At 43.9% G+C, this 26,059-nt stretch overlaps 4 protein-coding genes across 5 annotated transcripts in view; all 4 read right to left on the bottom strand.

The window, feature by feature from the left end:
- Positions 1-5,679: 5,679 nt before the first annotated feature.
- On the bottom strand, positions 5,680-7,970 carry LOC129868485 (stonustoxin subunit beta-like). The gene is made up of 3 exons (XM_055942509.1): positions 7,801-7,970; positions 7,511-7,557; positions 5,680-6,995 (listed from the first exon to the last, which is right to left on the bottom strand). Exons 2-3 carry the CDS (start codon positions 7,530-7,532, stop codon positions 6,436-6,438), a joined length of 582 nt encoding a protein of 193 aa, XP_055798484.1. The 5' UTR covers positions 7,533-7,557; positions 7,801-7,970; the 3' UTR covers positions 5,680-6,435.
- A 4,468-nt stretch (positions 7,971-12,438) lies between these two features.
- On the bottom strand, positions 12,439-13,605 carry LOC129867830 (piggyBac transposable element-derived protein 4-like). Its single transcript, XM_055941321.1, has one exon. The coding sequence runs from the start codon at positions 13,603-13,605 to the stop codon at positions 12,439-12,441; it is 1,167 nt and encodes a 388-aa protein (XP_055797296.1).
- A 1,672-nt stretch (positions 13,606-15,277) lies between these two features.
- On the bottom strand, positions 15,278-19,158 carry LOC129867819 (chromosome alignment-maintaining phosphoprotein 1-like). The gene is made up of 2 exons (XM_055941316.1): positions 18,958-19,158; positions 15,278-18,906 (listed from the first exon to the last, which is right to left on the bottom strand). Exon 2 carries the CDS (start codon positions 17,189-17,191, stop codon positions 15,278-15,280), a length of 1,914 nt encoding a protein of 637 aa, XP_055797291.1. The 5' UTR covers positions 17,192-18,906; positions 18,958-19,158.
- A 3,920-nt stretch (positions 19,159-23,078) lies between these two features.
- The window catches only part of LOC129868404 (NLR family CARD domain-containing protein 3-like), a 52,269-nt gene continuing 49,288 nt past the window's right edge, over positions 23,079-26,059 (bottom strand). For both annotated transcript variants that reach the window (XM_055942358.1, XM_055942367.1), the window contains 3 exons: positions 25,433-25,606; positions 25,137-25,183; positions 23,079-24,715 (listed from right to left, as the gene is read on the bottom strand). In XM_055942358.1, the coding sequence (XP_055798333.1) occupies positions 24,183-24,715; positions 25,137-25,183; positions 25,433-25,606 (754 nt within the window). In that variant the 3' untranslated portion in view covers positions 23,079-24,182. The remainder of the gene's footprint in view (positions 24,716-25,136; positions 25,184-25,432; positions 25,607-26,059) is intronic.

Genomic DNA, 26,059 nt, shown 5'->3' with positions numbered 1-26,059 from the left:
TGTGCAAATGTATATTTAAAAAAAACTTAGATATCACATTTACATAAGTATTCAGACCCTTTACTCAGTACTTTGTTGAAACACCTTTGGCAGTGATTACAGCCTTAAGTCTTCTTGGGTTTGACGCTACAAGCTTGGCACACCTGTATTTGGGGAGTTTCTCCCATTCTTCCCTGCAGATCCTCTCAAACTCTGTCAGGTTGGATGGGGAGCGTCACTGCACAGCTATTTTCAGGTCTCTCCAGAGATGTTCGATCGGGTTCAAGTCCGGGCTTAGGATCTTTGTCCTGTTGTCCAGTCTGTGTATACTATACTGGGATGGTAGAGAGTCAGAACTGATAGAGGATCTGGAGCCCTGAGGGAAAGAGAGAGAGGGAGGGTAGAGAGTCAGAACATAGGGAAAGAGAGAGAGAGGGAGGGTAGAGAGTCAGAACATAGGGAAAGAGAGAGAGGGAGGGTAGAGAGTCAGAACAGAGGGAAAGAGAGAGAGAGGGAGGGTAGAGAGTCAGAACAGAGAAAGAGAGAGAGGGAGGGTAGAGAGTCAGAACAGAGGGAAAGAGAGAGAGAGGGAGGGTAGAGAGTCAGAACAGAGGGAAAGAGAGAGAGGGAGGGCAGAGAGTCAGAACAGAGGGAAAGAGAGAGAGGGAGGGTAGAGAGTCAGAACAGAGGGAAAGAGAGAGAGAGGGAGGGTAGAGAGTCAGAACAGAGGGGGAGAGAGAGAGGGAGGGCAGAGAGTCAGAACAGAGGGAAAGAGAGAGAGAAGGAGAGTAGAGAGTCAGAACAGAGGGAAAGAGAGAGAGAGGGAGGGGAGAGAGTCAGAACAGAGGGAAAGAGAGAGAGGGGGAGGGTAGAGAGTTAGAACAGAGAGAAAGAGAGAGAGAGGGAGGGTAGAGAGTCAGAACAGATGGAAAGAGAGAGAGAGGGGAGGGGAGAGAGTCAGAACAGAGGGAAAGAGAGAGGGAGGGGAGGGGAGAGAGTCAGAACAGAGGGAAAGAGAGAGAGAGGGAGGGTAGAGAGTCAGAACATAGGGAAAGAGAGAGAGAGGGAGTGGAGACAGAGGATGTGTGGAAGTTGCTTTATATTTGGTAATTGGGGGCCTTTGAGCCCTGATGGGCTGGGTGACATCAGTGACTCTCTGAGAGATATGAGATGCTGTGGAGGGAGAGCAAGAGAGAGAGAGAGAGAGAGAGAGAGAGAGAAAGATTAGTCAGCAGAAATTATTCAGGATGACGTTCTTCTTAAAATGTACTTAATTTCTCTCTTTCCCCACTGAGGTATGAATATAAAGGACACACACACACAAACACACACATAGACACACAGTGTGATTTTATGATATATTTTACTGTTTGTGTATGTACCACACGAGGTTGGTGAGACCTTAATTGGGGAGGACAGGCTTGTAATGGCTGGAGGGGAATAAGTGGAATGGTATCAAACACGTGGTTTCCATGTGTTCCATTTCATTCACTCTGTTCCAGACATTATTATGAGCCGTCCTCCCCTCAGCAGCCTCCTCTGGTATGTACTGTCCTATATGTGAGAGAGCTCCAACAAGGAATTACAATGTATGTATTACTTTTAATACCTGCAAATGGCAAATAAACCACTTGACCTCCTTATGAATGTCTGCAGCCGACTAGGCTGTTGGCGTCTGACAAGAGGTGAAAATATTACCGGAATATTCTGCAAATGTTGATGAAGACGTCACTCAATCCCCCCAAAACAACATGCAGTCTTTCCACAAGACTCCCATGAAGTTATAGTGTGACGTTATGAGTTGACGTTAAAGTAACATTCTCAGAACATACTGCACTTGTTTTATACTATTTTAGATGTGTCCTCTGTTTATCATCTTGTTTTATACTGTTTTAGATGGATCCTCTGTTTATCATCTTGTTTTATACTGTTTTAGATGTATCCTCTGTTTATCATCTTGTTTTATACTGTTTTAGATGGATCCTCTGTTTATCATCTTGACCCAAAATAAAATGTAACATTTGACATTGTATTTCCTGTATCTTACTATATTGAAACCCCAAAATAAAAACAGTGTTATTGAAAATCTCCCCTACAGCTGTAAACAAAGACTCTAGTATTTCAAAGAGAGGCTTTATCCTCTCACACTCCATAAAACAGTAAAATTGTTTCTCTGATATTACATAAAGGACGTCCATCTCCAACATCTGAGTTAATGACAGAAACTAAACTAAACTTTACCCTTTAGTAACGGTAGCTTGTACAGTTCTCTCCATGCTGGCTTTACCTTGTCATCATCACCCTCCATTACATATCACCAGTCCCCTTTAGCAACGGTGGCTTGTACAGTGCTCTCCATGCTGGCTTCACCTTGTCATCAAGGCCCAGTCTTACCCTCCAAGGAGTGTCTTTTCTATTTTTCAATGTATCTTTATTTAAAACTCAGCAGATGTACCCTGGATGGAAATCCTTCTTCATGGAAAGCTATGAGGACGCTACCAAAGCACCATTTTCTTATTTAATCGTGGATTTAAAATGGAATACTCCAGAATACCTAGGAATACTTGAAATCGGCCCGAATTAATCAGCCATTCCGATTAATCGGTCGACCTCTACTAAGGATTACACCCAATAAGCTAGAATGTTTATTTGTAGTTTGTCTCTAGGGTTTTTGAACAAAACCATGTAATGGGCGTTTAAATACGGGGTATGTCAAGGAGACAGACTGAAAGGCTTTATTAGTGGATTTGAGAGGGTTGGACGAGGTGGGTTTGGATTAGGTGAATGGGAAGGAGTTAACCTCTTGAAGCTAGGGGGAACTATTTTTAATTGGCATTCAAGCTAATGGTACAGCTAATTTTAACTTGGTGAAACACATTTTGTACCAAGTAAAGCACTGACAGGTTTTGATGATGAGTATATTGAGTTAAAGCTATTTCAGCATGTTCACTACCGGCAAAACCAGCAGATTTTTTTATATGAGGAGGTCAGAGTTCATCATCAGACAGGGATGCTGGTATTCCTTCAACAAAATACATTTTTATTTCCTTCAACAACTCATCATACAAAGGTTGATAACATGAATAACACCACAAAATAGGTTTCTGAGGTAATACATGTTCAAAATTCTCTAAAATACTTTTTACAAAACAAGTTTTACTGCTTTGGATGTTCCTGCGATTTAGGCTGAAAATGGTAGTGCAACCTAGGATCAAAACCTTCTACAGCATCATTGTATATTCAGGATTAAGACACACAAGTAACATTAACTTCTTCGGGCTAAGCATTCGGAAGAATGGATGAATGAGGTGCCCAAAGTAAACTGCCTGTTACTCAGGCCCAGAAGCTAGGATATGTATATAATTGGTAGTATTGGATAGAAAATCTGGGCAATTTTTCCGTAAATTGACAGGTATTTACATCTGTAGTATTGTTTTTATTGCTATCTACCTGTACTATTAGTTCATGGATTTCCCTTGTTAGTCTTGTCTCTTTAGCCAGAAACTGATTTTTTATTATTGATGTATATTGAATTGAAATACCCCTGAAGGCACATTTAAAGGTATCCCAAACAATAAGAGAATTTGCTGAACCTATATTATACTGGAAGAATTCAGTTATAAATTCTTTTGTCTTAGTTGAAAATAAGTTGTCCTCTAGTAAACTTTGATTAAATTTCCAATCTATAAGAGTTATGTGAATGCCAATTAGATGATGATCCGATCACATTGGGTCTCCTATTAAAACTGCTTTAATCTTTGACGCAAGAGACAAAGAGACTAGAAAGTAGTCAAGACGACTAGCTTGATTAAGTTTCCTCCATGTATATCTCACTAGGTCAAGGTTTTTTAGTCTCCAAATATCCACGATTTCTAATGTGTCCATAATATTTGTGATTTCCTTATGGGCACGGTGATGATAGTTTGTAGAGTGATTACCTTTATGGTCCATTGAGGTACTTAACACTTTGTTATAGTCTCCTACTATAATGATTTGATCATTTGTTGCCTGTAAGTTCAATAAATTGGTATACATGTTTTCGAAGAAGTGTAGATCATCCTGATTTGGACCATATAGATTAATGAGACAAATCTTTTTTAAAAGGATCCACCTTCCTTGCGAATCATTCTTGACTATTTGCACATTCAGATCGACATTTTTGGTAATTAATATCATCACACCCTTTGAGTTCCTTTGTCCATGACAGACAATTATTTCACCACGACAATCCTTTTTCCACGCAACTTAATCTAAGGATGTAGAGTGAGTTTCCTGGAAACAGTATATGATATATTCCTTTTCTTTTAGCCATGGAAAGACTGATCTTCTTTTTTTATAATCTGCTAAACCGTTACAATTATAACTGGCTATACTTATTTCACCCCTTACCATAACTAGATACTATTCTCAGGCTAAATTGACCATAATTAGTGCTTGTAAAGTTACTGCCATCAGAGGTATTATGAAGGTCAAAATTAGAGCTTTCAAATGTCTGATATTTAGAATTAAAGAAATAGGTTCTAGCAATATTTGTTTATTGCCTGTTTGCCTGTGAGCCAATGCCACAGATGTTAGAATTTTGAATCAAGACATTATGTGTGTAGTAAATCTGAGTAGGTTGATGTGTATGATATTGGATGTGATTTAGTGAGAGTGTGTACGATGTCTGTATAAGAGTAAGACTATAATGTGTGCTGTTCAAATAAATAATAACTCTGCCAATTTGCATGTTTGAGTGTCTATGTGTGTAACATGTAGTGCGTCCAGCCTTAATACTCATGAGCATAATTGTAATCCATATCGAATCACTGTCATAGTTGCATCATACTTACCTTCAACATCTATGAAAAACACATCCCAGCATTTCCATTTATTTTTTATAGTATTTATTTTTTCCATAGCAATTGACATTTCACATGATCATGAAAGAAACCTTGCATTACTCTAGAGATGGCTTCGCTACAGTACAAATGTATTCCGTACAATATGTTATTATTCCCCAATGCCCCTATTCTGATATCTTCCCCTTGCTTGTTGTAAACATATATAAACTCGTAGACAAACACATAAAAAAGATAGACAAACATGAAACAAATTAAATGATAAAACAGTTCTCGACAATAGAGAGAGAGAAGAGAAGAGAAAAGAGAGAAAGAGAGAGTGAGAGAAGAGAAAAGAGAGATAGAGAGAGTGAGAGAAGAGTAAAGAGAGATAGAGAGAGTGAGAGAAGAGTAAAGAGAGATAGAGAGAGTGAGAGAAGAGAAGAAAAAAGAGAGATAGAGAGAGAAGAGAAGAGAAAAGAGAGAGAGAGAGTGAGAGAAGAGAGAGAGATCAGGTGTGTGTGTATGTATAAGTCCTTATGTGTAAGCGAGCATGTAATTGAATACGTGTGTGTTCATATCCACTTCATAATCTTCAGATATTTTTACAGTTCCCATACTTTCTTTTTTTCGTAACCTGAAGTCCCTGTAGAATTTAGTACAGCCATGGTGATATGGAGCTGTCTTGGAATAGCTGTCCATCTATAAAGAGTTTATCCACAAGGAGAAAGGCACGCTTACCCTTCTCCCTCTGTTGCCTCTGTACCGGATACAGTCTCATACGACGTTAGTTTATCTCCCTTGGAAATTGGTAATTGAGGCCGAATTTGTCGCTCCAAGCTCCAAGTCTGTGTACTCGGTGTAAAGCCACCTTGTTTACAGTTTCTATAGGGAGTTTCAAAGCGGATTGCATGAATTCTCTGATCGCGCCCACTGGATTATTGGATGCGTCCTCAGCAACCCCAGAAAAAATAGATTTTCACGCATGCTATGTCTTTGTATATCTAGCAGCGACTCCTTCATCACCCTATTTTCTCTGAGTAGACAATTCATGTTGGAATTGTGGATTTTTACCTTGGCTGTGACTGCCTTGTTCTCTCCTTGGAGCATGAGAATTTCCCTCTGGCTAAACTCCAAACTCCTCCAAGCCCTGCTACCTCCTCACACAACTTTTCCAGTGTTGCATCGATTCCAGCCAGAGCGCCAGCCTCTACTTCAACGGTAAGAAAATCATCCGTGTCTATAGATGAATCTGTTTTTCTTTTTTTTTTTGTCGGGTTAAAGTTATTTTGTGAGGTAGTTGGACAGCTGGTTGACAACACAGGATTTTACTCCCAAGAACAGGACAATATAATAGGACAGTTTCACACAGTTTCACAAGGTCAGTCACATACTCAGTTATGTGGACACATACAATTAAAATGTTTCATGTGTGTGTGTGTGTGTGTGTGTGTGTGTGTGTGTGTGTGTGTGTGTGTGTGTGTGTGTGTGTCTGAACCATTCTCTCAGGATCACAGAAAGAGACAGACAGAGTTACTATTTAAAGGAATAAACTGGCACAAATTGGTGTTTGTTACTCCATGTATTTAAGTGTCATATTCTGATCAAACATAAAACCGCTGACCAGAGTGAAACATCATGTTGTGTTTGACACAGGAACCACCTGACACAGGGACACTGAGGAGGAGTCATCATCCCAAACCCTAAACGCTGGATAGAGGGGCTCAGTGAATATGGAGGTGAATGTGTACAGGTGGGTCAGTGTGTCAGTGGAGGCTCTATAGAAGGACAGAGTGCCGGCTGGCCAGTCCAGATACACTCCTACTCTGTGGGAGCTGGAGGAGGGGACGTCTATGGTAGTGGATTTCTTATTGTGCCAGGCAGTGTAACTGTTGTCATACCAGGTCAGGCTCCAGAACTTGTCATTGTATCCAATAAGACAGTCCTTACCCCCTTCTCTCCTGCTGATTCCTTTATATGCCACTCCTATTCTCGCCCCTTTCCCACTCCACTCTACCTCCCAGTAACAGCGTCCAGTCAGACCCTCTCTAAACAACACCTGTTCCCAGTACTCAAATCTCTCTGGGTGATCAGGATATGTCTGCTTCTCTCTCCTACGTGTCACCTTTCTGTTCTCCTCAGACAGAGAGAGGTGTCTGTTTACTGTGTTTGGGTCCAGTGTGAGATCACAGACATCTGATGGATGAAAACAGACACAATATTAGAAATCGTCATTAGAATGTTGACTCACTTTTCACTGATTCATGTAGATTTTTCTAGGTATCAAAAGGAGAAATTAAGGTAACTTGAGACTTCTTGAATGATCATATGTTAAACTGTATGGTAACATAACAGACTTATTCCCAATAATTACACACAGACACAAACACACTCACACACACACACACACCTGTACGCAAACACACGTTTCTTATGTAACACGAACACACACACACACATTTCTAACATAACACACACACACACACACACACACACACACACACACACACACACACACACACACACACACACACACACACACATTGTCAAAGCAACTCTTTGTAAACTTTAGTGTCCCTGATTTCTGCTTCTGTAGAACTACAGCTGATATTTAATATGACCAAGTAAGTAATGATGGTGGTCTTTGGCTTTGACTTCACTTGAATTAAGATTTATTCTTAGTCATATTCTTCACAGCAGTCAACACTCACATTTTCTAAGCCCAGGTTTCATTCTGTTCTCTCCACCATGTTCCACACTGTAGCAGTAAGCAGAAGAACAGACAGTCATTGAGGGATACGCCTGAACTCACACACACACACACACACACACACACACACACACACACACACACACACACACACACGCACACACACACACACACACACACACACACATTCAGCATATAACTTTGTCCAAGTGGTGGTCAGAATGTTTGTCTTAACTAGCCTGATAAGTCAAACATGTCTGATATGAACATTGACATAAACCCTCTACATACTTGAGTTTCTCCAGTCTGCAGTGTGGATCCTCCAGTCCAGCAGAGAGCAGTCTGACTCCTGAGTCTCCTGGGTGATTGTAGCTCAGGTCCAGCTCTCTCAGGTGGGAGGGGTTTGACTTCAGAGCTGAGACCAGAGAAGCACAGCCTTCCTCTGTGACTAGACAGCCTGACAGCCTGCAAAGAGTCAAATCATATTAAAATCACACTGCTATTCTTTGGTGGTGAAAATAGTGGCAGTATATTTTTTTCAGCATATTCAGATATATCAGTGTCCTGAAACCTGCCATATCTATTAATAAATGATTTTATCATTATTATAAATGACAAATTATCAAAGTATTGCTTGTTGAGAGATCAATGTATAGTACAAATATTTGAGAAGACTGACCAGACCAGTTTACAAAGCAGTATCAGTCAAAAGACAGACAGTGAGGTATCAGATTTAGATTGTATTGAGAATACAGTCCACACCATATCTATAATGACAGTGAAGTCAACATTTTAAATGTGGCTCTATTTTCCAGCATTGTGAAATAGAGATCAAATGTTTCATATGAGTTCACAGTATATAATGTTACCTTTTATTTGAGGATATTTTAATAAATACCTGTTTCAAGTTTCAAATTGAAAGCACTTTATGTATCTAGTCCCCCTAGTTGAAGAAGTCATAAGTATTCTAACCAATTAACATACAGTGTATTAAAGTAGTCAAAAGTTTAGTATCAAGTCCCACTTGTTGGTTGCATTTGCAGTTTGTTTTGGTTGTGTTTTGCCCAATAATAACTGAATGGTGGATGATGACTGGCTTAATCTTAGGTCTAAGTGATTAGATAACAAGTTTCTAAATTAATCCTGATGATGCGAGAAAAATCATGTATCAATCATGAAAAATTGTGAGTAAGTTACAGAGACTACAACAAAACATGCTAACCTCTCACCATTACCAATAACAGAGGCTACAACAAAACATGCTAACCTCTCACCATTACCAATAACAGAGGCTACAACAAAACATGCTAACCTCTCACCATTACCAATAACAGAGGCTACAACAAAACATGCTAACCTCTCACCATTACCAATAACAGAGGTTACAACAAAACATGCTAGCCTCCCACCATTACCAATAACAGAGGCTACAACAAAACATGCTAACCTCTCACCATTACCAATAACAGAGGATACAACAAAACATGCTAACCTCTCACCATTACCAATAACAGAGGATACAACAAAACATGCTAACCTCTCACCATTACCAATAACAGAGGCTACAACAAAACATGCTAACCTCCCACCATTACCAATAACAGAGGCTACAACAAAACATGCTAACCTCTCACCATTACCAATAACAGAGGCTACAACAAAACATGCTAACCTCTCACCATTACCAATAACAGAGGCTTCAACAAAACATGCTAACCTCTCACCATTACCAATAACAGAGGATACAACAAAACATGCTAACCTCTCACCATTACCAATAACAGAGGCTACAACAAAAAATGCTAACCTCTCACCATTACCAATAACAGAGGATACAACAAAACATGCTAACCTCTCACCATTACCAATAACAGAGGCTACAACAAAAAATGCTAACCTCTCACCATTACCAATAACAGAGGCTTCAACAAAACATGCTAACCTCTCACCATTACCAATAACAGAGGCTACAACAAAAAATGCTAACCTCTCACCATTACCAATAACAGAGGCTTCAACAAAACATGCTAACCTCTCACCATTACCAATAACAGAGGCCACAACAAAACATGCTAACCTCTCACCATTACCGATAACAGAGGCTACAACAAAATATGCTAACCTCTCACCATTACCTATAATAGAGGGGTGTCTAAGACGTTGCCCTCTTTGGGTACAGCAAGCCCCATCCCCCTCTCTCTGTCTCCTACAGCCAGGCTGCTGTGGTCAGAGAGAGGTCGTAAATTCCTGTAGGAGATTATCTCCTCATGGCCACAGTGAAGACACAGAGTGAATTTTCATAGAGAACAAAGGCATTTCTTCCACCTCACAGAACTTGAGGTCCGAGCAACATTTATGTTCCAGAGAAGGTATAAAACATTGGTGAAGAATCCAGCTACGTACTTTTTTCCGTTTGGTGCAATTTTGTGGGGCTCGGGGAGACGGTGCGGCCACATTACCATAACGCTGTTTCTATAATAGCCTCAGATATGAGGTTTACATCTAATTGTTGTATTGGATGAATGGGTGAGGATGATACTGTTTGTAAAATTGTAAATGTGATTTTGGACTTTTTAATGAATGAATCTCCAATTCTCTTTTGAGGTAAATCGGAGGACCGCCCATGAGCCCAGTTAGGGTCGGGCATCCTGGGACAGGTACTTTTCTTCAACTCCCGAATAAAACCCCAACTTTGAGAATTTCTCAACAGACCATGTTTCTCTCCATTACGAAAGGACAAAGGTTGCAGGCCAGCTTACCTCGATAACTAGAGGGCCAAGGTTTGAGACCAGACTGCTGAATCTTTTAACCATCCCACGTGGTTAAACTCTTAGACTATTGATACCGACAGAATAAGAACAAGTCTTTGATATTAATTACTAGTCTGCAGCTAGGAATTCGGTATCGTTGAACGCGAAGACCGACAACCGCCGAAACATCTATTCTATAACGACATGAATGAATGTCACTCTGAACTATCCAATCTAACCACGACAGAGAGAGAGAGTGGACAAACGCTCCAACAGAAACAAACTTTTCAACAGAGACCCTGACGACACACTGAGTGTAAATATATACATTGATTGCAATTGTTCCCAAATGAGTGAGTGTTCATGTGCAAAGGATTAACATTTCAATTGTTATAATTATCAACTCTGTAGTTGTAGTATCTCAGTCGACCCCCACTTCCCTTTTGTACACGAAGACGCCATGACGGTTAATCCCACTAGGGAAACTCCGTTATCATTTCCTTGTAACTATCTACTGTTTGTTTATGCATTTATGTGAATTACTTAGTAAATAAATGATTTAAGACAATTGATGTATGGATGACTCATAGTGAAGACTGGGTTCGTGCAGATAACCAAGAATTTACGGCGTTTGGAATGAGACTAACGTGAGGTCAAGAAAATTCATTAATCAGAAGACTATTGATCAGATATGAACATTTCTGAAAGTTATCCTCTTGGGAATACCCCCCCCCCCCCTTTCATTTTACGCCTGAAGACATACCCAAATCTAACTGTCTCTAGCTCAGGCCCAGGAGCAAGGATATGCATATTCTTGGTACCATTTGAAAGAAAACACTCTGAAGTTTGTGTAAATGTGAATTGAATGTAGGAGAATATAACACAATAGATCTGGTTTTGATAATACAATGAAAAAACCATACGTTTTTTCATTTTAATTGTTGTATCATCATATTTAAAATGAACAAGATAAAACAAACATTTAGATATGAATATGGGGACAATTTCAGTGGAAAACATAAGGCAACAGTACTTGTGCAAAGTTTCAGAATGATAACTTCCAAAATGAGTGTGCTACATGACATTTATCATGAAGTCACCCAGGTGTCCCACACATGTAGCCCAAATGTACCCAAGTGGCCAAATTGGTGAAGGTATACATTTTGAAACAAATAACTATATACAAAATACCAAAATGGTATTCTAATACCCCCCCCCAAAAAATATGAAATAAAGTTGGATTTTTTTTTTATAAAAAAAATATGAAAAAATAAATAAAATATACATTTACAAAATAACATGGGTGACTATTTACACACTTTCAATATTTGGAAGACCCTTAGTCCTCTATCAAATCAAATGTATTTACATAGCCCTTCCTATCAGCTAATATCTCAGCGTAGCCTAGTGGTTAGAGCGTTGGACTAGTAACCGAAAGGTTGCAAGATCGAATCCCTGAGCTGACAAGGTACAAATCTGTCGTTCTGCCCCTGAACAGGCAGTTAACCCACTGTTCCTAGGCCGTCATTGAAAATAAGAATTTGTTCTTAACTGACTTGCCTAGTAAAATAAAGGTAAAAAAATAAATAAAAAAGAAATAATAATAATAATACAGAAACTCGGCCTAAAACCCCAAACAGCAAGCAATGCAGGTGTAGAAGCACAGGGGCTAGGAAAAACTCCCTAGAAAGGCCAGAACCTAGGAAGAAACCTAGAGAGGAACCAGGCTATGAGGAGTGGCCATTCCTCTTCTGGCTGTGCCGGGTAGATATCACAGTGGTTGTAGAGGGTGCAACAGGACAGCACCTCAAGAGTAAAAATGAACAGTTTAGGTAGGGTTCCATAGCCGCAGGCAGAACAGTTGAAACTGGAACAGCAGCAAGGTCGGGTGGACTGGGGACAGCAAGGAGTCATCATGCCAGGGGGTCCTGACGCATGGTCCTGGGGCTCAGGTCCTCAGAGAAAGAAGGAGAGAAAGAGAGAGCATACTTAAATTCACACAGGATAAGTCAGGAACAGTACTCCAGATAACAAACTGACCCTAGCCCCCCGACACAAACTACTGCAGCATAAATACTGGAGGCAGAGACAGGAGGGGGTCATGAGACATTGTGGCCCCATCCGATGAGACCCTCGGACAGGGCCAAACAGGAAGGATATAACCCACTTTACCAAAGCTCTACACAATATTTTGCTGTCGATGCCAGATGCTATAGCAGTCTCTTTCTGATGTAAAGCAGAGGGTCACCGAGCATGTGGTGCATGTGATGGGCGACTTCATCTTGCAAACAACACAGCAACGCCTCCATGCTGTGCCCTTTTGGCCCTTAGGCACATCCATGTCTGCACAAATATATCTGGGCAGATGAACACTTGTGGCAGGAGCAGAAGGGACAGGGCGTGGTGCAGTGGTGCTGTAGCCAGCAAGCTCCTTGATGAGCTGCTCTCTGAAGGCCTTCTGTGAGAGGAAGGGCTTTCCACAGCTCTTAGCCATTTCCTTGTGTAGGATGAATGCATTCACCACAGCAATGGTGAAGGTCTTGTACCATTTCATTGTCTTATGCAGAACATTGTAATAGCCTAACAGCGCATCTGATAGGTCCACACCTCCCAGGCTCTTGTTGTAGTCCTTCACTGCAGTTGGAATGGGGACATTTTTTGTGGTCCAATTCCCAGTACCATCCTTGACACGCCGGGCAACATGATCCCCATTGAAGGACTTGTGGATCGTTGAACACATCACGACTTCCCTGGTATCCATCCGCTTCCTAAGGTCTGTAAACAGGGAAGGGCTCGTGTAGATGTTGTCCACAAACAGTTTGTTCCCTAGCAGTTGAGAATCCAATAACTCCATTACAGAGTCATAGCTAAGTCCCTTACCAGTCGCACAAGTGTTCTTCCCCTCATAGACAAAGAAATTGCATGTGTAGGCACACACAGAATCAGCCAACACCAACAGCTTGTAACCCCACTTGGTTGGTTTGTTTCGCATGTATTGTTTGAGGCCAATTCTGGCCTTTGAGGCTACCATTCTCTCATCGATGGACAGGTTATGGGCTGGCTGAAAGTACGTCTTGCAGGCCTCAACAATGCTGGAGTAGAGAGGTTTGATTTTGCACAGTCTATCAAACGTTGCTGTGCCTCTCTTCTTCTCGTTCTCTTCATCAACCTTTGGGTCACTGATATGAAGCGCCTGTGAAACAACCAGAAACCTTTTGCAGGACATAACAGTCATGGGGAAAGGCAGTTGGTAGAGTGATGACGTCTTCCAGTAGTCAGTCAGGCTTTTCATCTTCACCAGCCCCATGTAGATGACCAGTGAAAGGTAGCAGTAAAAGTCTGACATGGATACGGGCTTCCATGCTACCTTTTTGCCTGCCTGCCTCTTCTCCCCAAACTTATTGTGCATATATTGCAACTAAAATGTAAAAACAATCACAAATAAAATTTTATTTTACAAACAACGGCATTAGCATGACAAGAACTTACCAGTCCTAAACGATATCCTCTCCGTTCAAGAAATAGGCCTCAGTTTCAGAATCAAATGAATGCTCACTAACAGAATCTTCCTCAGATAACATTTCTGTATCGCTATCACGATCAATTTCCTCTAAAATTGTCTCTACATTGCTATATCTAGTCTTGGATTTAGCTTTCCCAGACTTATTCGCCATGACGTTGGATAAAAATACAGCTGAAGATGCACGTTGCCGAAATACCGCTGTGCGTAATCACTTTCAGTCCTTCCTCGTTGAACCGCGAATTGCAAAGACTGCAATTGCGCAAACGTTTACCATGTGAGTTAGTCTCCAAACAAAGGACCATTTGATAGTGCCATTTACCTCTGTTCATTGGCTATCTACCCAGCTAGATTTCAAGACGATGAGTGGTCATTGGGTTAAAATACAGTCAATCAAAGAGACAGTGGTCATATGATTGGTGCGCAAATGAGCTCGTTACTCGTTGTCTTCCAATCGTTTTTTTTCGGATCAATACATCCCGCAAAATGACCAATCAAGTTTGGTTGTGTTACAAACAAACAGTTGATTGCAAGGAAACCAAATTAGACTGGATAAAGTCACGTTTAGTGTGTGTATTTACATCCGATGTTTCGCCGAAAATTTAATGACATGAAATTCAACGACATAAGCGTTCACAAAATGTTTCGTGTTAGGCTATAAAAAATGGATTTAACCGAACAAAGACCATTCAGTGTGTACCAATGAGCCTTGGGATTGCAAACAGAGAAAGATTTTCACAGGTAAACAATTTATTTCAACGCAATCTGTGATAATGTTACGCTTGTGCTGGTTGAAAAGTATTTATTTATGGAGCGTTGAGCTCAGATAATTGCATCCTATTCTTTCGCAGTAAATCATCTTTTAAATCTGACAACGCAGTTAGATTAGCAAGATTCTAGGCTTTTGAAACATGTGAGACACTTTTATTTTCAGGAATGTTTAATATGACTATTTGTGGCGATCACCGTATGTTGTCTATTTTCAAACCCGGATCCGGGATCGGTACTAAGTAGAGGATATTATATTAGGAAAATTATAACTTTAATTAAAATTATAATTTGTAATCTGAATATTTTCCTTGGTGCCTCGACTTCCTAGTTAATTACAGTTACATGATTAATCAGTTTAATCGCGTAATAATAATTACAGAGAATCTTTGATAAATGATTTATTTAATAAAGACACGACAGCGCTTAGACAGGTTTTGATGAACAAAATATTGTAATTTGATAAAGATTAATCTTCAGATTAATGATGCCAAAGACATGACATGAGGATACAGAATCAATAGACCATTTATTTTGGTATTGCCCTCAGGTAGCCTGTTTCTGGTCTCAGGTTCAGGAATGGCTGAAAATGCATAGAATTGCTCTAAAATTGACCCTAGAAATAATACTGTTGGGAGATCTGGAGAGACCGGGTCAGTCAATTACTAGTATACTAATACTCTTAGTAAAAATATTTATCTTCAACACGCAATCTGTGGATTATATTCGATTAGATATATTGAAATTGTACGTTAAACACCACAGCATAGTTGAAAGATATGTGTTGCGTAGAAACAGGAAGTGGGTGGCCAGCAGAGATAGATGGGATGGGCCGAGGGTGGCCAGCAGAGATAGATGGGATGGGCCGAGGGTGGCCAGCAGAGATAGATGGGATGGGCTGAGGGAAGCTGAGGGTGGCCAGCAGAGATAGATGGGATGGGCCGAGGGTGGCCAGCAGAGATAGATGGGATGGGCTGAGGGTGTCCAGCAGAGATAGATGGGATGGGCTGAGGGAAGCTGAGGGTGGCCAGCAGAGATAGATGGGATGGGCTGAGGGGAGCTGAGGGTGGCCAGCAGAGATAGATGGGATGGGCTGAGGGAAGCTGAGGGTGGCCAGCAGAGATAGATGGGATGGGCTGAGGGAAGCTGAGGGTGGCCAGCAGAGATAGATGTGATGGGCTGAGGGAAGCTGAGGGTGGCCAGCAGAGATAGATGGGATGGGCTGAGGGAAGCTGAGGGTGGCCAGCAGAGATAGATGGGATGGGCTGAGGGGAGCTGAGGGTGGCCAGCAGAGATAGATGGGATGGGCTGAGGGGAGCTGAGGGTGGCCAGCAGAGATAGATGGGATGGGCTGAGGGAAGCTGAGGGTGGCCAGCAGAGATAGATGGGATGGGCTGAGGGAAGCTGAGGGTGGCCAGCAGAGATAGATGGGATGGGCTGAGGGAAGCTGAGGGTGGCCAGCAGAGATAGATGGGATGGGCTGAGGGAAGCTGAGGGTGGCCAGCAGAGATAGATGGGATGGGCTGAGGGAAGCTGAGGGTGGCCAGCAGAGATAGATGGGATGGGCTGAGGGAAGCTGAGGGTGGCCAGCAGAGATAGATGGGATGGGCCGAGGGAAGCTGAGGGTGGCCAGCAGAGATAGATGGGATGGGCTGAGGGTGTCCAGCAGAGATAGATGGGATGGGCTGAGGGTGTCCAGCAGAGATAGATGGGATGGGCTGAGGGAAGCTGAGGGTGGCCAGCAGAGATAGATGGGATGGGCTGAGGGGAGCTGAGGGTGGCCAGCAGAGATAGATGGGATGGGCTGAGGGAAGCTGAGGGTGGCCAGCAGAGATAGATGGGATGGGCTGAGGGAAGCTGAGGGTGGCCAGCAGAGATAGATGGGATGGGCTGAGGGAAGCTGAGGGTGGCCAGCAGAGATAGATGGGATGGGCTGAGGGAAGCTGAGGGTGGCCAGCAGAGATAGATGGGATGGGCTGAGGGAAGCTGAGGGTGGCCAGCAGAGATAGATGGGATGGGCTGAGGGAAGCTGAGGGTGGCCAGCAGAGATAGATGGGATGGGCTGAGGGAAGCTGAGGGTGGCCAGCAGAGATAGATGGGATGGGCCGAGGGAAGCTGAGGGTGGCCAGCAGAGATAGATGGGATGGGCTGAGGGGAGCTGAGGGTGGCCAGCAGAGATAGATGGGATGAGCTGAGGGAAGCTGAGGGTGGCCAGCAGAGATAGATGGGATGGGCTGAGGGAAGCTGAGGGTGGCCAGCAGAGATAGATGGGATGGGCTGAGGGAAGCTGAGGGTGGCCAGCAGAGATAGATGGGATGGGCTGAGGGAAGCTGAGGGTGACCAGCAGAGATAGATGGGATGGGCTGAGGGAAGCTGAGGGTGGCCAGCAGAGATAGATGGGATGGGCTGAGGGAAGCTGAGGGTGGCCAGCAGAGATAGATGGGATGGGCTGAGGGAAGCTGAGGGTGTCCAGCAGAGATAGATGGGATGGGCTGAGGGAAGCTGAGGGTGGCCAGCAGAGATAGATGGGATGGGCTGAGGGAAGCTGAGGGTTGGGATGTGGAATTGGAGACAAGTGGGAGTGGAGTTGCTGTGTGAGAGAGAGAATGATGGTCAAAGGAAGAAAAATGTCCAAATAAAACATAATAAAAGTACATTTGAATGACACTAGGTGGCAGTGTTTTTACAACTAATGCCGGTTTGCCTGAGGCTGATTTACATTTTACATTTAAGTCATTTAGCAGACGCTCTTATCCAGAGCGACTTACAAATTGGAAAGTTCATACATATTCATCCTGGTCCCCCCGTGGGGAATGAACCCACAACCCTGGCGTTGCAAGCGCCATGCTCTACCAACTGAGCCACACGGGACCACTGATGCCGTGAAGGTGTTTGTACACATGCATATACACACACTCTCATTCAAATAAACACATACAAGAACACACACATACATGTAATAGTGCCAGACATGCACACAAACATATACAGTTGGCATTGCTGTCATGATTTCAGTTGTTCTTGATGTCCTTTGGTTTAAATGTATTATTATTATTATATTTTTGCATTGTTGTTTTCTGTTTTCTGTCTTTTCCTTTTTTCTCTTTAGTTCTCTTGGTTGTTGGTGCATTGGGGGGTTCTTGGTTGTTGGTGCATTGGGGGGTTCTTGGTTGTTGGTGCATTGGGGGGTTCTTGGTGGGGGGTTCATTCTCTTGGTTGTTGGTGCATTGGGGGGTTCTTGGTGGGGGGTTCATTCTCTTGGTTGTTGGTGCATTGGGGGGTTATTGAGGGTGGGGGTTCATTCTCTTGGTTGTTGGTGCATTGGAGGGTTCTTGGTTGTTGGTGCATTGGAGGGTTCTTGGTTGTTGGTGCATTGGGGGGTTCTTGGTTGTTGGTGCATTGGGGGGTTCTTGGGGGAATGGAATTAATTGTATTTATTTTTATTTTTATTCCAGAGGAACTGTGGGAGGGGTCTGGAATGGTTGAGGGACAGCTATTGGGGAGCTGTGGGAGGGGTCTGGAATGGTTGAGGGACAGCTATTGGGGAACTGTGGGGGGATCTTGGAGGGTTCGGGTTTCACAAGATTGTGATCATGAAAAAGGAAACTATGACATATATTTTATATCACTATCATGCACACGCACCCTCACACATAAGGATGGCTCTGTTGCAGAAAGACTGATACATGTTTGATAGTAGTAGTAGACACCCTCACACATAAGGATGTCTCTGTTGTATAAAGACTGATACATGTTTGATAGTGTCTTGGTGATGTATTGTTTGTCCTTCATGTTGTAATATTTTAATGTTTGTCTTCCTTTTCAAAGGCTTTGCAGAGGATAAGAAGATGCATGGAAACTCTAAAGAAACATAATTTAACTTGTGAGGCCAGATTTGAAAAGGAAATGATAAATCCCCAAGTTCAGGTTGGTCAGTTGTTTAGAATGAGGATACTGGGGATGGTTGAATCGTTATCATATCCTACTGCCTAATTTACACATGACTAATATCATTTTATTGTATCCTTAGATGTCAGACACCGAGGCTGCCAGTACCTCTGAGGCCGCAGTACCTCTGAGGCTGCCAGTACCTCTGAGGCTGCCACTACCTCTGGGGCTGCCACTACCTCTGGGGCTGCCACTACCTCTGAGGCTGCCAGTACATCTGAGGCTGCCAGTACCTCTGAGGCTGCCAGTATCTCTGAGGCTGCCAGGACCTCTGAGACTCCAGTACCTCTGAGGCTCCAGTACCTCTGAGGCTGCCAGTACCTCTGAGGCTGCCAGTACCTCTGAGGCTGCCAGTACCTCTGAGGCTGCCAGTACCTCTGAGGCTGCCAGTACCTCTGAGGCTGCCAGTACCTCTGAGGCTCCAGTACCTCTGAGGCTCCAGTACCTCTGAGGCTCCAGTACCTCTGAGACTCCAGTACCTCTGAGGCTGCCAGTACCTCTGAGGCTGCCAGTACCTCTGAGGCTGCCAGTACCTCTGAGACTGCAGTACCTCTGAGGCTCCAGTACCTCTGAGGCTGCCAGTACCTCTGAGGCTGCCAGTACCTCTGAGGCTGCCAGTACCTCTGAGGCTGCCAGTACCTCTGAGGCTGCCAGGACCTCTGAGACTCCAGTACCTCTGAGACTCCAGTACCTCTGAGGCTGCCAGTACCTCTGAGGCTGCCTAAGTCGATAGTCCATGTGTTGGATGATGCACCGCCATTGATAAGAACAGATCAGACGTATAGTATATTAAGGAGTGAGATCTGTAGAAAGACAGAGTGGCTGTGGAATGTGCTGGGTGGACGGGAGGAGATCAAAGGATTGCTATAGGGGAGGCAGATGGACATCTGTGGACTAGAAGAAGGAGGGGTTGAGGTCAGGAGGTCAGGTCCCCTGAAGGGAGTAATAAAGGTTTCCTGTTCCTGTGGAACCAGAAGAAGGAGGGGTTGAGGTCAGGAGGTCAGATCCCCTGAAGGGAGTAATAAAGGTTTCCTGTTCCTGTGGAACCAGAAGAAGGAGGGGTTGAGGTCAGGAGGTCAGATCCCCTGAAGGGAGTAATAAAGGTTTCCTGTTCCTGTGGAACCAGAAGAAGGAGGGGTTGAGGTCAGGAGGTCAGATCCCCTGAAGGGAGTAATAAAGGTTTCCTGTTCCTGTGGAACCAGAAGAAGGAGGGGTTGAGGTCAGGAGGTCAGATCCCCTGAAGGGAGTAATAAAGGTTTCCTGTTCCTGTGGAACCAGAAGAAGGAGGGGTTGAGGTCAGGAGGTCAGATCCCCTGAAGGGAGTAATAAAGGTTTCCTGTTCCTGTGGAACCAGAAGAAGGAGGGGTTGAGGTCAGGAGGTCAGATCCCCTGAAGGGAGTAATAAAGGTTTCCTGTTCCTGTGGAACCAGAAGAAGGAGGGGTTGAGGTCAGGAGGTCAGATCCCCTGAAGGGAGTAATAAAGGTTTCCTGTTCCTGTGGAACCAGAAGATGTAAGGAATGGAGAGAAGGAGGCGTGTCTTAAGGGGGATATATATACCTGTGATGGGAGACATGTTGGCTGAATTACAGCTGTACAGAACCTTTGGGAAGAATTACACTTGGTTAAAGCTTCTCTAGTGTCTGTGAGTTGTTTACACTGAAAAATAAGACCCTAACAATACGTAAGTTAGTGTCATTCAACACCAGTACTGTAAGTTCTTGTGAATCAGTTTTGTAAATCAAACAGTCTGCACTTTCATCCCATATTCATTGTATTATAACAAAATCTAAAGTAGAGGAGCACAGAGCCATAACTAATCAAAATGTGTCGGTGTCCAAATACTTTCTGTGTCGTCTGTCTAGTTATCTAAGATCCTTGTTTTCTTCAACACAGTTGACCAAAGCTCTGCTTGGATACAAGACTGATGACTCAATAACCAGCGTTGACAACAGTGGAGATGATTATGTACCAGGGCATCAGGATCATCAGAGGAAGACAATTCATATGAAGAACATCTGACAGGTATGTCTATACCTCACATACACATGGACCTATTCTGAACTACAATGTCCTGTTGGAAAATGACATGTTTTCCACTGATGTTTTCCAGGAGAGAAGATTGGGCCAAACAGCCAATGACCAAGGGAAAGCTGGTCCAAACAGCCAATGACCAAGGGAAAGCTGGTCCAAACAGCCAATGACCAAGGGAAAGCTGGGACAAGAGAGAGGCTCACACGGTTAGCATGTTTCCTGCTGCCTTCAGTCAGTGCATTTTCACTCTGTAGTGTCAATGTATGGTTCTGTGCTGGTCCAGATCAATCCTGTCAGCATCTGTTACTGTATTTCCAACCATGCCAGCACAGAACGGTTCAGTTTGGATTGGACACAAGTCAAGACGTTAGATCTGAACTAGTGTGTCAGGATAGATGATTACATTTACATTTAAGTCATTTAGCAGACGCTCTTATCCAGAGCGACTTACAAATTGGTGCATTCACCTTATGACATCCAGTGGAACAGCCACTTTACAATAGTGCATCTAGATCTTTTAAGGGGGGGGGGGGGGGGGCAGAAGGATTGCTTTATCCTAGGTATTCCTTGAAGAGGTGGGGTTTCAGGTGTCTCCGGAAGGTGGTGATTGACTCCGCTGTCCTGGCGTCGTGAGGGAGTTTGTTCCACCATTGGGGTGCCAGAGCAGCGAACAGTTTTGACTGGGCTGAGCGGGAACTGTACTTCCTCAGTGGTAGGGAGGCGAGCAGGCCAGAGGTGGATGAACGCAGTGCCCTTGTTTGGGTGTAGGGCCTGATCAGAGCCTGAAGGTACTGAGGTGCCGTTCCCCTCACAGCTCCGTAGGCAAGCACCATGGTCTTGTAGCGGATGCGAGCTTCAACTGGAAGCCAGTGGAGAGAGCGGAGGAGCGGGGTGACGTGAGAGAACTTGGGAAGGTTGAACACCAGACGGGCTGCGGCGTTCTGGATGAGTTGTAGGGGTTTAATGGCACAGGCAGGGAGCCCAGCCAACAGCGAGTTGCAGTAATCCAGACGGGAGATGACAAGTGCCTGGATTAGGACCTGCGCCGCTTCCTGTGTGAGGCAGGGTCGTACTCTGCGGATGTTGTAGAGCATGAACCTACAGGAACGGGCCACCGCCTTGATGTTGGTGGAGAACGACAGGGTGTTGTCCAGGATCACGCCAAGGTTCTTAGCGCTCTGGGAGGAGGACACAATGGAGTTGTCAACCGTGATGGCGAGATCATGGAACGGACAGTCCTTCCCCGGGAGGAAGAGCAGCTCCGTCTTGCCGAGGTTCAGCTTGAGGTGGTGATCCGTCATCCACACTGATATGTCTGCCAGACATGCAGAGATGCGATTCGCCACCTGGTCATCAGAAGGGGGAAAGGAGAAGATTAATTGTGTGTCGTCTGCATAGCAATGATAGGAGAGACCATGTGAGGTTATGACAGAGCCAAGTGACTTGGTGTATAGCGAGAATAGGAGAGGGCCTAGAACAGAGCCCTGGGGGACACCAGTGGTGAGAGCGCGTGGTGAGGAGACAGATTCTCGCCACGCCACCTGGTAGGAGCGACCTGTCAGGTAGGACGCAATCCAAGCGTGGGCCGCGCCGGAGATGCCCAACTCGGAGAGGGTGGAGAGGAGGATCTGATGGTTCACAGTATCGAAGGCAGCCGATAGGTCTAGAAGGATGAGAGCAGAGGAGAGAGAGTTAGCTTTAGCAGTGCGGAGCGCCTCCGTGATACAGAGAAGAGCAGTCTCAGTTGAGTGACTAGTCTTGAAACCTGACTGATTTGGATCAAGAAGGTCATTCTGAGAGAGATAGCAGGAGAGCTGGCCAAGGACGGCACGTTCAAGAGTTTGAGAGAAAAGAAAGAAGGGATACTGGTCTGTAGTTGTTGACATCGGAGGGATCGAGTGTAGGTTTTTTCAGAAGGGGTGCAACTCTCGCTCTCTTGAAGACGGAAGGGACGTAGCCAGCGGTCAAGGATGAGTTGATGAGCGAGGTGAGGTAAGGTAGAAGGTCTCCGGAAATGGTCTGGAGAAGAGAGGAGGGGATAGGGTCAAGCGGGCAGGTTGTTGGGCGGCCGGCCGTCACAAGACGCGAGATTTCATCTGGAGAGAGAGGGGAGAAAGAGGTCAAAGCACAGGGTTGGGCAGTGTGAGCAGAACCAGCGGTGTCGTTTGACTTAGCAAACGAGGATCGGATGTCGTCGACCTTCTTTTCAAAATGGTTGACGAAGTCGTCTGCAGAGAGGGAGGAGGGGGGGGGAGGGGGAGGAGGATTCAGGAGGGAGGAGAAGGTGGCAAAGAGCTTCCTAGGGTTAGAGGCAGATGCTTGGAATTTAGAGTGGTAGAAAGTGGCTTTAGCAGCAGAGACAGAAGAGGAAAATGTAGAGAGGAGGGAGTGAAAGGATGCCAGGTCCGCAGGGAGGCGAGTTTTCCTCCATTTCCGCTCGGCTGCCCGGAGCCCTGTTCTGTGAGCTCGCAATGAGTCGTCGAGCCACGGAGCGGGAGGGGAGGACCGAGCCGGCCTGGAGGATAACACAGAAGGATTACCACACTTTACATTGTTTTTCTTGAGGGAGGGAAATTGATTTAATAAGTATTGCTTTAATGAGAAGGTTTACATTGCAAACAGATTGTTGGGGTTAGATTCCATACAGATTGTTGGGGTTAGATTCCATACAGATTGTTGGGGTTAGATTCCATACAGATTGTTGGGGTTAGATTCCATACAGATTGTTGGGGTTAGATTCCATACAGATTGTTGGGGTTAGATTCCATACAGATTGTTGGGGTTAGATTCCATACAGATTGTTGGGGTTAGATTCCATACAGATTGTTGGGGTTACATTCCATACAGATTGTTGGGGTTACATTCCATACAGATTGTTGGGGTTAGATTCCATACAGATTGTTGGGGTTAGATTCCATACAGATTGTTGGGGTTAGATTCCATACAGATTGATGGGGTTAGATTCCATACAGATTGTTGGGGTTAGATTCCATACAGATTGTTGGGGTTAGATTCCATACAGATTGATGGGGTTAGATTCCATACAGATTGTTGGGGTTAGATTCCATACAGATTGTTGGGGTTAGATTCCATACAGATTGTTGGGGTTAGATTCCATACAGATTGTTGGGGTTAGATTCCATACAGATTGTTGGGGTTAGATTCCATACAGATTGTTGGGGTTAGATTCCATACAGATTGAGTCTGCCTTGATGTCAGCATTGCACATTCTTCTCTCACATCCTTCTCTATGTAGTTATTTAGTTGGGATTGTTAGTTTAATTTGTGTGTGTAAGTGTCCAGAGTGTGTGTCTTTGTCTAGTGTGATTGTGTCCAGTGTGTGTGTGTGTGTGTCCAGTGTGTGAGTGAGTGTGTGTGTGTGTGTGTGTCAGTGTGTGTGTGTCAATGTATGTGAGTCCAGTGTGTGTGTGTGTGTGTGTGTGTCCGTCAATGTGTGTGAGTCCAATGTGTGTGTGTTTGTCTGTGTGTATGTGTTGTGTTTCTAGTGTGTGTGTGTGTTTGTCTGTGTGTATGTGTTGTGTTTCTAGTGTGTGTGTGTGTTTGTCAATGTGTGTGAGTCCAGTGTGTGTGTGTGTGTGTGTGTGTGTGTGTGTGTGTGTGTGTGTGTGTGTGTGTGTGTGTGTGTGTCAGGTTATTATTTCAGGGACACTGAGTCACCATCACCCCAAACCCCAAACCCTGGATAGAGGGGCTCAGTGAATGTGGAGGTGAATGTGATCAGGTGGGTCAGTGTGTCAGAGGAGGCTCTATAGAAGGACAGAGTGCCGGCTGGCCAGTCCAGATACACTCCTACTCTGTGGGAGCTGGAGGAGGGGACGTCTATGGTAGTGGGATTATTATTGTGCCAGGCAGAGTAACTGTTGTCATGGCAGTTCAGACTCCAGGACTTGTCATTCCATCCAAGACAACAGTCCTTAACCCCTCCTCTTCTGCTGATTCCTTTATATGTCACTCCTATATCAGCCCCCATTATCCCACTCCACTCTACCTCCCAGTAACAGCGCCCAGTCAGACCCTCTCTACACAGCACCTGTCTCCAGTCCTCAAATCTCTCTGGGTGATCAGGATACGGCTGCTCCTCTCTCCTCCATGTCACCTTTCTGTTCTCCTCAGACAGAGAGAGGAGTCTGTTTACTGTGTTTAGGTCCAGTGTGAGATCACAGACATCTGATGGATGAAACCAGACACAATATTAGAAATCATCATCATTCACATTAGAATGTTAACTCACTTTTCACTAATTCATTTAATGTAGATGTTTCTAGGTATCAAAAGGAGAAGTTAAGGTAACTTGAGGCTTGTTGAATGATCATATGTTATACTGTCTGGTAATATAAAACACACTTATCCTCATTAATTACACACACACACACACACACACACACACACACACACACACACACACACACACACACACACATTGTCAAAGCAACTCTTTGTAAACGTTGGTGTCCCTGATTTCTGCTTCTGTAGAACTACAGCTGATATTTAATATGACCAAGTAAGTAATGATGGTGGTCTTTGACTTTGAATTAACTTGAATTAAGACTTATTCTTAGTCATATTCTTCACAGCAGTCAACACTCACATTTTCTAAGCCCAGGTTTCATTGTGTTCTCTCCACCATGTTCCACACTGTAGCAGTAAGCAGAAGAACAGACAGTCATTGAGGGATACACCTGAACTCTCACACACACACACACACACACACACACACACACACACACACACACACACACACACACACACACACACACACACACACACACACACACACACAGTCAGCATATAACTTTGTCCAAGTGGTAGTCAGAATGTTTGTCTTAACTAGCCTGATAAGTCAAACATGTCTGATATGAACATTGACATAAACCCTCTACATACTTGAGTTTCTCCAGTCTGCAGTGTGGATCCTCCAGTCCAGCAGAGAGTAGTCTGACTCCTGAGTCTCCTGGGTGATTGTAGCTCAGGTCCAGCTCTCTCAGGTGTGAGGGGTTTGACCTCAGAGCTGAGACCAGAGAAGCACAGCCTTCCTCTGTGACTAGACAGCCTGACAGCCTGCAAAGAGTCAAATCATATTAAAATCACACTGATATTCTTTGGTGGTGAAAATAGTGGCAGTATAACGTTTTAACATTTTCAGATACATCAGCCTCCTGAAACCTGCCAGATCTATTCATAAATGAATGTTTCATTATTAAAAATTATCAAAGTATTGCCTGCAGATAGAAAAATGTATAGTACAAATATTTGAGTAGACTGACCAGACCAGTTTAAAAAGCAGTATCAGTCAAAAGACAGACAGTGAGGTATCAGATTTAGATTGTATTGAGTATACAGTCCACACCATATCTATTTTGACAGGGAAGCTAACATTTTAAATGTGGCTCTATACTCCAACATTTTGGATTTCAGATCAAATGTTTCATATGAGGTGACAGTATATAATGTCACCTTTTATTTGAGGATATTTAAATACATATCTGTTTCACCATTTAGAAATGAAGGCAC

This window comes from Salvelinus fontinalis, chromosome 2 (genome assembly GCF_029448725.1).
Source record: "Salvelinus fontinalis isolate EN_2023a chromosome 2, ASM2944872v1, whole genome shotgun sequence".
Classification (NCBI taxonomy): Eukaryota; Metazoa; Chordata; class Actinopteri; order Salmoniformes; family Salmonidae; genus Salvelinus; species Salvelinus fontinalis.
Note: the sequence above shows the minus strand (reverse complement) of the source record. Positions and strands in the feature narration are given on the sequence as shown.

Coding starts and splice junctions, on each gene's coding strand:
- LOC129867830 (XM_055941321.1), bottom strand. CDS start 13,605: ATGTCAGACTTTTACTGCTACCTTTCACTGGTCATCTACATGGGGCTG.
- LOC129868485 (XM_055942509.1), bottom strand. CDS start 7,532: ATGAAACCTGGGCTTAGAAAAT. Junction 6,996..7,510: donor GAAACCTGGGCTTAGAAAAT/GTGAGTGTTGAC, acceptor TTCATCCATCAG/ATGTCTGTGATCTCACACTG.
- LOC129867819 (XM_055941316.1), bottom strand. CDS start 17,191: ATGTTTTATTTGGACATTTTTCTTCCTTTGACCATCATTCTCTCTCTC.